This window comes from Eschrichtius robustus, chromosome 17, assembly GCF_028021215.1.
Source record: "Eschrichtius robustus isolate mEscRob2 chromosome 17, mEscRob2.pri, whole genome shotgun sequence".
NCBI classification, from domain to species: Eukaryota; Metazoa; Chordata; class Mammalia; order Artiodactyla; family Eschrichtiidae; genus Eschrichtius; species Eschrichtius robustus.
In genome coordinates, this window is record NC_090840.1 from 15,877,473 (window position 1) to 15,889,319 (window position 11,847).

General features: G+C 44.5%; 1 protein-coding gene across 1 annotated transcript in view; it reads right to left on the bottom strand.

Moving 5' to 3' along the window:
- TRAM1 (translocation associated membrane protein 1) overlaps window positions 1-534 on the bottom strand; it is a 28,615-nt gene extending 28,081 nt beyond the window's left edge. Inside the window, exon 1 of the mRNA XM_068525793.1 lies at window positions 241-534. Coding sequence (XP_068381894.1) covers window positions 241-363 — 123 coding nt within the window. The 5' untranslated portion in view covers window positions 364-534. The remainder of the gene's footprint in view (window positions 1-240) is intronic.
- Between the last annotated feature and the right edge of the window lie 11,313 nt (window positions 535-11,847).

Genomic DNA, 11,847 nt, shown 5'->3' on the forward strand with positions numbered 1-11,847 from the left:
AGGGGGCGATGCGGCGACCCCGGCCCCTGCGGGCGCACGGCGGCCAGGCTCCCGGGGCTCCGCAGCCCCAGGCCGGCTCGGCGCGGGGCGGGGCAGGCCCGCTCCTCCGGACCGGGCGGCCGGCACCTCCCCCCCACCCCCTCCGGGATCCCCCGCGGTCCCGGGCCGAGGGGCTGAGCTGGCAGCCGGGGCCCGGGGAGAGGACGGCGGGCGGGCGATTGGGGCGCGGGCAGGGCTCACCTCGAACATGAGCCCCAGCAAGAAGACCATCGCCACACAGGAGACGATGTCCGCGTGATTCTGCAGGACGAATTCGTGGCTCAGGACCGGGGGGCTCTTGGTGCTCTTCTTGCGAATCGCCATGGTGAAGCCGCCGCCCGTGCCTGCAGGTGCTCCGCCCCGGCTCCGCTCTTCCCAGCTGCTCACCGACTCGCCGCCGCCGCCGCCTCCCCCTGGCTGCTCCTCACAGCCCCGCCGCTGCAGCTCGCTGGGGCTTCACTTCCCATCCCACAGCCAGTACGCAGACGCCGGGGCCGCCCGGAAAAAAAAAAAAAAAAAAGGCAAGCCCACAGAGGAGGCGAGCATGCGCACGGGGGAGACGGCGCTCTCTTGTGCCGCGGCCGCCCCTGCGAGCCCACAGCGCCGCCTAGGGAGAGGAGGCCGTCCGCCCGGGGCCGGGCGAGTGTAAGAAACCTGAGCGGCGCCTCTCCTGCTCCGCGCCAGGGCGAGGGTTGGGAGTCGTTTGAGGCGCGAGCTTCCTGCGCTTACTTAACAGGCTGAGTCCGCGCCTCGGTCACAGGGCGGCCACGTGCTACGGCGTGCACGGGTGCAAGCGTGCTTTCCGCCCTCTGTGCCACCCTGGCCTTGGGTGTCAGTGCCTGGTTCCACATTGATTGTCACTTCTTGAAAGCCACTGCCACCAGCAAAATAATCTAAACGTATGAGTACAGCTTAACTACATAAAGGTAGTGGCGTTCTTCGATTTTAGCAGCTGCCTTAAAAGTTAACTTCAGAGTTATTTTAAACACGCCTGAGGACTTGTTTCCTGTTCTTTGTAGCCTTGAGCTAGTTTTCAAAAAAGAACAATTCCTATTTGGTCTCACCTACCCATCCCTCAACGGGCATGCGACTGAAGTAAGTTCATAAGTTTGGGTTTACTGGCTTCATATTTATTATTAACAACACTTCTTGGTAATCTAGGGAGATGATTTTTAAAGGTCTGTGGATTAGACATGTCTTCCTCTTCCATATTTCTGCCCAAACCAAGACTCCTTGTATTCTTTCTCCAGATGAATTGTACCACTGTTTACCCATTTGCCAAATCTAGAAACCAGAGTCATCCTGGACTGATCCCTTCAGCATCCTTCCATATCCAAACTATTACCAAACAAACCCAAGGCCATTCAGTCCCCCCTTCCCTTTCCCCCTGCTGCACCCTCAGGAGGGGACTCGCCGCTCGCCTACAATATTACAAGTCTGGTGAATCCCTTAGTGGTTTAAGAACATGGGTTTTTAAGTCAGAATTCTGTCACTCATTATCTGTATGATCATGGTTACTTACCCCCATGAGATTCGATTTCTTCACTTATTTATGTATTCATGTATTCAAAAAACTATTTATTGGGCAGCTACCATATGCTAAGTACTGGAGATACAGAACTGAAGGAAAAGTACAATTGAACCTATTCTTATGGGCTTTCATTTTAGTATGGGAAGAGGATCTTCACACAAGATTAAAAAGTGAAACATGTCTTAAATTGAGATGAGGGTCCTGGAGAAAAATAAAGCAAGGGGAATAGGGAAAGTGTGGGAAATTGCATTTGCCTGAAGACTTGAAGAGGTGAGGGAGCAAACCATATCATCAATAAAAAGGAGATAATTGTAGTACCTGTAGCCTACTTTAGCAATTAAATGCGATGATTCAAGGAAAGTGCTTAGTAGAGAGTTAGGTATAAATGTTAGCTATTATTGTTATTATGTTTTCTTTTTGGCCACACGGCTTGCGGGATCTTAGTTCCCTGACCAGGGATTGAGCCCGTGCCCCTGCAGTGGAAGCAAGGAGTCCTAACTGCTGGACTACCAGGGAGGTCCCAAATGTTAGCTATTGTTATTTTCCTACTTTCTGATCAAACAATTACTAGTTTTACCTACCTCCAAATCACCTTACAATTTCATATTAGAATGATGCTTCTAACAAAATTTTTCAAATTTTTTTGGTGGTTTCCCTTTTCCTTTATGGGAAGCTAGCATGACTAACTAGTGCTTTACGGTTTGGCTTCTGCCTACCCAGACATGCTCAAACCCTGCCTCTATAGGCCCCAATCTCTTAGTACCAGCACTACTGGCTTCCCACTCTATACACATGATAGTCTGCTCTCTTCCCACGCTCTCCCTGGCTTTGTGCTTGCTGCTGCTTCTGTCTGGGATGTTTTCTCCTCTCCCCTCATCTACCCAGCACATGCCTACTGTTCCTTCAAATCTCATTCACAGGTGACTTCGCTGAAACCTTTACTGACTTCTGTGGCCATCTCTAATGATTCAATTGCATTTTTAAAAATAGCTTTGAGATATAATTTATATCACGTAGTTCACCTATTTCAAGAGTAAAATTTGATTATTTTTAGTATATTTACAAAATTGGGCAACCACCACCATAATCTAACTTTAGAACATTTTTATTATTCCCCAAAGAAAGACTTAGTTTTTGTTCTTGAAACTCATATACCTGGAATGGAAGACAATAAACAAGTCATTACCAATGTGATGGGTATTTTCAAGACTTGTTTGGTGAAGGGTGACATGGAAATAGTCTAGGTCATTTGAAAATTAATTGTTCCACTAAAGTCAGTTTTTAAACTGAAATGGACTCTTTCAAACCTTAAAATTTAATTATTTTTCACTTTTTTGTGAGAAAATACCTCCACTGGTGTTCTTTCAGTTGCATGAAACCTACCATACTCTGGACAGCTGTAGGACTTGGGATGACCATTGGATTTGGCAAGACAGAGGATGTGAGTTTGTGGCAGTGTGGGTTATCCAGGAAGTAGATGCCAAGACAAAGTTAGAATTGTAAGGGATTCGTCGTCAATAAAATTTGTGAAAAATAAATGGGAGAGGAGTCGGTAGGGAAAGCCTGCAGACCGCGATACCTGTCTGACACCTGTGAAAGGAAGGAGGGAGGACCCGGCAGGAAGACCTCAGGCTGAGGTGCAGCCTGAGAACATCTCTGCCAGCCCAGCGGGGCGCTCCAGCACACTGGGCAGAAATGGTGGGTCCTTGTAGTACTGTTCTGCTTAGTCAGGGGCTGGGGGCTCCCGCCCTGCACTCTTGCCATCTTCCAGAGAAAGTCACAGCTTTTGCCAGGAGGTCCTCTCCCACAGCTCTCTCTCAGGCTCAGTTACCTGCTCCTTCCTCTGGCCCCTTGAATCACTCCATGGTTACAGCCAGTATCCCTTGTGGTTTCCTTACGCTCTGCCCGTACTTCTGAAGAGTGCTTTTGTGAAAATTTCCTCAAATTACCCACTTTGAATGTGCCATTTGTTCCTGCTAGGACCCTAACTTATTAGGAAGATCATTGGTGACCTTCAAGAGAGTGTTTTCTTCGGAATGATTGATAGGAATAAATAGCTGATTGGAGTGGGCTTCGAGAGAGTGGGAGGTGGCAACATGGAGGCATGAGTATAAGCAACTCATTTGAGGAGTTTTTCCTATAAGATGAGACAGAAATGGGCAAGTAGTTAGAGAGGGGCTGAAGGGTCTAGGGAAAGTTTTTGTTTTCTTTTTGGATATGATCCATTTTTTAAAATTTTATTGAAGTATAACTGATTTACAATGTTGTGTTAATTTCTGCTGTACGGCCAAGTGATTCAGTTACACATACATGCATTCTTTTTCATATTCTTTTCCATTATGGTTTATCACAGGATATTGAATATAGTTCCCTGTGCTATACAGTAGGACCTTGTTCTTTATCCATTCTGTATATAATACTTTGTGTCCACTAATCCCAAACTCCCAACCCGTCCTTCCCCATGGATATGACCTATTTTATGTTTGCACGCAGAGAGAATGACCCATTAGAGCAAGAAGTTTCTTCTGCAGGAGATACCTGCAGGTCTGTAAGAGGTGATGGCATCTTGTGTACAAGTAGAGGCACCCACCGTAACAGGGATGGGGTTCCCACAGTAACCAGAGGAGAGCAGAGTTTGTGGATAGGTTAAGAATGGCCAGATGAAGTTGTCTTCTTGCTGTCTTCCACCCCAGAGGGTGGAGTGCTGGGGATGAGTCCTGAGGTCGTGCGGTCCTTGGCAATGAGACGGGAAGGGCGTGATGGAGGGAGGGCGCACGTCGGAAGCGAGGAGTCGAGGCAGCAGGAGGGGAGAGTGCCCTCCACACGCTTTATGGATGGTCTGTCGCCAGGAGGGACTCAGGGAACAGAAGGGGAAGGGGGCGGGCGCTGACATCTGGCACGAGTGAAGAGGATGAAGAGGATTCAGGCGCCTGGTGAGGGGCTGATGGTCGCGGGGCCGTGGGTAGTGAGTGGGTGGTGTAGTTGGAGGGCATGGGCTTCCAGAAGAGCGCGGGTTTCTGAGCGAGGGGGGAGAGCTGTCTGTCGGCAGCAGGGAGGGGCACGGGCGCACCCACTCCTCCCCTCGGCTCTGCGGCGTGCTGGGGTGGGAGGGAGAGCGGCGGCCTCTTGAGGCTCCGGGGGAAGCAGGTTTCAGTTTCCACTGAGAGCTGCCCCAGGTTTCTGTGCAAGAGGGTGAAGTATGCAGAAAAGGGTGGAGGCTGTGGAGGGCTTGGCTGATGACACAAATGGGGTTCTAGGGGATGCAGTGGAAGGGTGGGGGGAGGTTAGCTTAAGTCAAATCAGGGGACGAAGAGCCACGAGGGGGAGAGAATGTGGTGATGGTGGATGACCTGGAGGTTCGCCTCCAAGGGGACTAAGGTGGGAAGGGTCCTGCCGCATGGGGCAACTATCCAGATGGTCTTTTAGGGAAAGTGGGGAATCAATTCTAATCTTAGCTTCCTTTTTAGGATGGGCTGCTTCAGAAGCTTGTAGGGAGGGAGGACTGCCATTAAATCCTCTGAAGGTGGGTCATGGTGGTGGGGAAAGTGGTCTAAGGAGGCCCTCAGGGCTCTGGAGGTCTCTCTTAAGCAGACTGATTGCTCAGGTGTGTCCAGCTCTGGAGGCTATTATTGTGTGTCCAGCGTGGTGCTGGCTCCTATGTGTACAGACACTGTCCTGTGGGTAAGTGATGTTTCCGCAAATGTAGCTTGGATCCCGAAATGTTGGGATTCTCAGGATATTTTTAATAATTTAAAAAAGGACAAAAAGCAGATTGTTTGAATTTGGGTCTATCCAGGAAAATCTGTGGCATAGGGTTGCTGTAAGTATGAGAAATATAAAAGAAACGGAGAGACAATCTTTGCCCTCAAAGAGGTTATCTCTAGTTGGTCGCACAAGATACATATAAGAAGGAAAAAAACAGTTCTGAGATGATGCGAAAGTAAGTACAACAAGCATGTGCCTAACAAAAGGAAGAACTAAAATGGGACTGTTGGATTTCAACAGCTCCTAGGGGACAAAAGAATGGAAAAGAAGAAACTAATATTTGTTGTATGACTACTGTGTTCCAGGTATTGATATTTTGCTTTCACATAAGTTACATCATTTAGTTTTCACAGAAACCCTATGAATAGTTGTTATTCTAATTTAAAAATGGGGAAACTGAGGCTCAGAGAGGTTAAGTAATTTGCCCAAAGTCCCAGGGCTGGCAACCTGTTTGTCTGACAAACCCATTCTGTTTCAGTATAAATAGGGCTCCAGGAGCTTCACTTATCAGGATGACCCTGAACTTCCAGACAGCAATGATTCTCAACCTAATCCATTGAAGAGACTGGCTCCTGCTCTGATGAAAACACAAAGCCCATTAAAAAAAAAAAAACAGGTCATTTATCTGTTTACATGCTATTGTTAAATTATTTATAGTAAATTTTAAGAATATAAAATTGTACTCGTCTTGTGAGGAAGAAATTGTATTTCTATGGAAGCGAAATCATTGCTTTAATAGTTGGAAATGATATAATTTTCTTGAGTATAAATTTTACTGCTATGGAAACTATAAGCCAAATTTATAATGCAGTGTTGTTACTCTTAGGAAAGATGGGCAAGAGAGGATACGTCACCCTTGGAGGGAGAGCCAACTGGTAATGAAAAGGCTGTGACCCAGCCAGATCACTCTTGGGTCCCCATAAGGGCAGGACTGTGACCTTCTGACCTCTAGAAGCTTAAGGAACCCAAGATGGAGTGTCTATCCTTATTTAAACTATAACTTAGTTCACTTTATTTAGTCTCACTTTGTTTAGCACACCAAGGGCCTGAGTTAATGCTTCTCTGATAGATGAGAGATCAGTTTCAGAAAGTGGTGAATGCAAAGTGTAAAAATGGAAACAGGAAGTGTAAGTGATTTCAAGAAGTTTAGCTTCAAAGGGGAGGAGAGAGCAGGGTAGGTCACTAAAGAAGAATCAGGGAGTTAAGGTAGGTTTTGTGTTTGCTGTTGAATGATGTGACAGTTGATCATGTTTAGATACGAGAAAAGGGAAAAGAGGAAGAGGTTGAAGACACTGGGGAGATGGGGAGAGGTGGGAAAATTGATGGACTGAGGTCTTGAAGGTTTGGATCCTCCAGAACATAGGTAGAGGATTAACTTTACATAGGAGGAGACACCTCTTTTCACACGGAAACGAAGGAGGGACAAGGCAAGGTCAGCAGAGACAAAGCAGTCATGGACCTGAGTGGAGGTTCTTCCCCGCTGTGATGAGATCAGGAAGGGCAGTGCCAGGAAGACTGTGAGCCACAATCCTGTTTTGAAGGAATGAGAGGGGAGTGACAGCCACAAGGGTGGAGGGAAAGATGGCCACAGGAACAGGGTGGCCCTGGAGGGGTTTGGACAGGAGGAGACCGTCAGCCCCACTAAAGAGGCTTGGTGGTTTGAGGGGAGGGCTAGGGTACAGTTTAAGCAACTGGTCAAGGGAATGCTTGGTGCAGGGTTGGAGGATGTAGGGAGTTTCTTTATACTGGAGTGGATTATCTTATTATAACTCTCCTAGTTGCAAGGGACTGAAAAGAGGATTCACAAGATTCAGCAGATTCAAGAGAAAAGCTTTGGGGAACTGGGACGCTCTGTGGATCTTGGGAGCTAGCACCAGGTACTTGACCTCATCAGAACTCTCTCTCAGTGTATCTTTTTTTCTGTCTTTTGTTTCAGGTTGGCTTCATTTTTCCCTATAGTCAATGGACTTTACTTACATGGCAGAGAACATTGTCACTTGCAAGTTTTATCAGAACAATCCCAAAGGAAGACCTAGACAAGCTGGCTTGGTTGTATGATCATTTCTGGGTCACGCGGCCTATCTTGGTCACATGCATTTCCCATGGGTAGGGTAAGTGTGTCTATTATTAGAAGGTGCAGAGGAAGGGGTGTTGGGCAAATAAGAACGTGAACCAACATAGGTGTCCCAGGGCACATGGTGGGAAGGTTCTAAAGGTAGAGGAACAGCAGGAGGTGGCTGGATCAGGGGAGAAAAATCCAACAGTAGTATGACCATGAGTGAATGAGAAGAGTAGATGGATGGGATAGAATAGATGACTCGTATTTCAGGCAACAGCCAATGACTCTGAAGATGTGTAGTAGGATGGATTTCTGAAATAAACTCAGCAGACACAGATAGAGGAGTGGTCTTACTTTGAATTTGTTTCACCTGCAAGAGGGTCTTAGTTCTCATGAACAGACAGGAAAATGGTGGTAGGTAAGCGGTTCCTGGGGAGATTGGTACATGAGGACACAGCAGCAGCAGATTGGGGGTATGCTTCGCAAAGTAACTGGAGACTTGCCTCTGCCAGGGAGGCCACCCAGTAAATCACTTTCACCTGAGGAGAATGAAATGATGAGAGCATCATTCTGTGCAAAATGCTTTGCTCAACTGCTTCTGAAATTAGAAGGTCTTATACCTCAGGGAATTTGTGACTGGTGGATCTGACATGATGTCTTGTAGCCATCAGAAAAATGGTGTATGGCTCAGTGCCTAGTAGAACCAAGGTCTTGGGGTGGTGGCCAAGGATTCTTTGGAGCTGTTTCCTTGTTTGCATCAGCCCTTGTGCTCAAAGACAAAGCTTACAGCACAAGTGAAAACAGTTAAAATGTGTACAGTTCTTCGCAGTCCCCCAAACACTGTTGCTATATACATTATTAATTTTAATCTCATATCAACCAGGAACATAACGTTTTCCCTACTTCAAATAAGGAAGCAGAGGCTCGGTAAAATAAGTTGTTTAAGATTTTACAACTATTAAATGTTAACTCCCAAGATGAAGAATGTGAATTTTTAAAAGTTATGGTAAGATTTTACTAAAAAGTAAATATGGTGCTTTATGGAGCTTAATTGGTGTTAAGTCCAAGTGAAATAATTATAAGAGAATATGTGAATGTGTTCTGTTAACAACAAAATAATAGCGACTAATATTTATTGGGTGCCAAGCACTGTGATAAACACAAAGAACATTTAATACAACAACTCATTGAGTTAGGTACCATTATCATTCTTTTTCTATAGATGAGGAATTGATTGGACAAATAATATTACTAAAGCATCACCACCACCACCATGATGAATGGAAACAGGAATAAGCCACATACTGGGAAATCAATTAGTAGTAGTTTATTTTAACTCAGGAAATGAGCGCTAGGCCAGGGAAGAAAAGAGAAAGGGGATAAATCCCTGAGACTATGTGAGAGAAACGATAGGTTTCATCCCTGTGAAGCAAGCCCCTTTCATTTCCTAGGCAGTTTATCACTCCTGGGCATCTCTCACACCCACCAGCATTTCCTCTGGTCTTCAGATCGCATCTACATCCTCAAACTATAGCATAAATATTGCCTTGCTAAATGGTGTGGGGCTTGAAATAAATAGGAGTGACCAAGGACAGATTCAGCTGGGGACATGGGGGAATGGTGACGCTATTTACCCAAATGGTGAGTTGGGAAGGAGAGGTAATCAGGAATATGAGATTGTGGCGTAAGCAGAAGAGTTCAGTTTTAGATATACTGGGTTTCTTCACATTGATGTCTGGACTTTGGGAGACAGCTACGTGAAGAGTTCCTGCAGATAGCAAAAGATTCAAGCTCAAGTATACATTTGGTGATGATGGTTAACACGACTAAAATGGATTAGCTCTTTGAGGTGGTGAATAAAAAGAAAGAGCAGCGAATTTAGTCTTGGGGGTGCCCATAGCGAAGAGACTATACAGGGGGTCAGGATCTTAATTATATATATAGCATTTAATAACAGTGGTTTTCAGAGTACTTTTCTAACAGTAATTTCCCACGAAGCCTCCATAAACTCTGGATGATGAAACTTTTAAAAGCTCACAACATTCTTTCACTCTTTAATCCTAATAACGGATTTATTTTAGGCTTAAATGCTATTGCAAGGAATGTGCTGGTCCAAAGGACAGTATTATTAGAAGTTATTTCCTCTGAAGTTGAAATTCTTTAAAAACATACTAAATAAGACAAGTAATAAAATGGGGGAAGAAAAGGACAATGATTATATTAAAAATTGAATTCGAAGAAAAATTGCTATATAAGACTAGCTTCCGGGAAGTCAAGGCAAAATGTGAACATGTTGAATTAACTAGATGTTTGTCCGATGCAGAGTGTATGAAACATGGTGAATTATCAGTATCACATGGATCCTCCCTAACCTGGAGATTCTGGTGAGTGTGTCTGGCTTGGGGTCTGGGAAGCCGTGCATGTTTTCACAGTTCCCCAGGTGATTCTAATAGTCAAATTTGACAAGCCCTAGTCTCATAAAGGAAATAGACCGGTTCATAGGAGAGAAAAACTTTTTTTCTAGCTCTGAAATCTGAAAGAGATTTCGTTCCATGAGCACTGAAGAACACTGAATAATAAAATACACAATGCCCTCAATAGCATTACAAAAAAAACAGGTAGAGATTTTATATGTGTGGATCTCACACTGACCTTTGATAAAATAAAAACCAACAACATAATACTAAATTATAATTCTGTTCGTGTGAATAAAGAACTATCTGGGTCAACGGGAAAAATGATATTCCTTGGTCCTTTTCAGGAATTCTGATGCAGTAAATCTGGTTAGGGACCAGAAATTTGCTTATTTGTAATAAGTACCCCACTTGATAGTGATGGAAGTGGTTCAAGGCCATATTTCTGTACCACGAGAATGGATGGTTAACAATATTCCTTAGAGTTTCAGGTTTAGATATAAAATCTTGAGATACACCACTTGTGGCCAGCATGTTCACCATTTTTGAAAACTGAAGCAGGGGAAAGAAGCAGGATTAATCTGCTTCCACAAAGTAGGCTGGGAACACTTCTGTGGTATAAAACCAGAGAGCTTCTTTCAGTGAAAAATTTTCTTCAACCCTTGGGAAAATGTTAAAAGCATGGGCTGCATCATATGCCATTAGAATAGATGTTGGTCTCACTAAAAGGAAGAAATGGGTAATAGAATTGACATTCTATCATCACAGGTGACGATTTAGCATTCTCGACCTCACATTTCCTTTCCTGCATTATCCTGTAACGCAATTTTTAATCAGCGTTTACGTTATTGCCTATGTAAAATTGAAGAGTCAGATAGTATTTCATACTTATTTCTTTCCTAGCATCATTCTTATTTTTTGGAATCAATAATTGCCTCATTTCCCCCCTCTGCCACCAGTATAGTTTTCTATTAACTGATTGTCGTTTCAATTGCTCAGCTAGAGTTGTTGTCTGACTACCAGCAGTTTTTCTCCCCCAAAGCCTCAACCATCCCAGATAATGTTTCATTCCCCCCGCCCCGGAGATCGCTCTCTGAAGCCTCCTCTTCCTCTTCCTCCAATATGGAGCAGGCTTTGGAGACCCCTTCGTCTTAGAACTCACTTTTTTTGTTTTTGGCCACGCTGTGCAGCTTGTGGGATCTTAGTTCCCCAACCAGGGATTGAACCTGGGCCCTTGGCAGTGAAAGTGTGAAGTCCTCATCACTGGACCACCAGGGAATTCCCTTAGAACTCACTCTTGACAATTTTCTGTATTGGATTTTCTGTTGCACCTGTGGGCCTTCCTTTTTCTTGTTTCTCTGGAGTGCACTATCCAGCAGTTCCCTAAAGAGAGGTGCATGGCAGATACACGTTTTGAGTCCTTACCTGCACACGTGACTGATAATTCGGTTGGTTATAAACCTCTAGGACACAAATAATTTTTCCCTCAGATAGTTGAAGGCATTATGTCCTAAAACCCCTTGTTACATTTAAAAAGCCAGTGCCATTTTGATTCATGCTCCCTTCTAAGTGATTCTAACCCCCAATCCTACCACCACACCCATAGCCTGGAAGCTTCTAAGGGCTTCTCTTTACTTCTGATGTTCTGAAATTTTGAAATGGTATGACTTGGTATGGATTTTCTTATCTTTTTTTACACTGTTGAGCACTAAGTAGACCCTTTCAATGGAAAGGCTCATGTCCTTCAGTTCTGGGAAATCTTCGTGTATTTCTTCTTTGATAATTTCTGCCTATTTTCAGTCCTTTTTTTTCTGGACCCCTATTACTTTGATTTTGTACCTCCTGGTTTCCTTTTAAAGTCTTCTGTCTTTTTTCTTCTATTTTCCATCTTTGTTGTTGTTTTCCAAGAACTTTCTCAACTTTGTTTTCCAACCGTTCTATTTATTTTGGTTATATATTTTTATTTTCCAAGACTTTTTCACAGTTACTTTTCATAGTAATCTTTCTTATTTTATAAATTATAATACTTTCCTTTATCT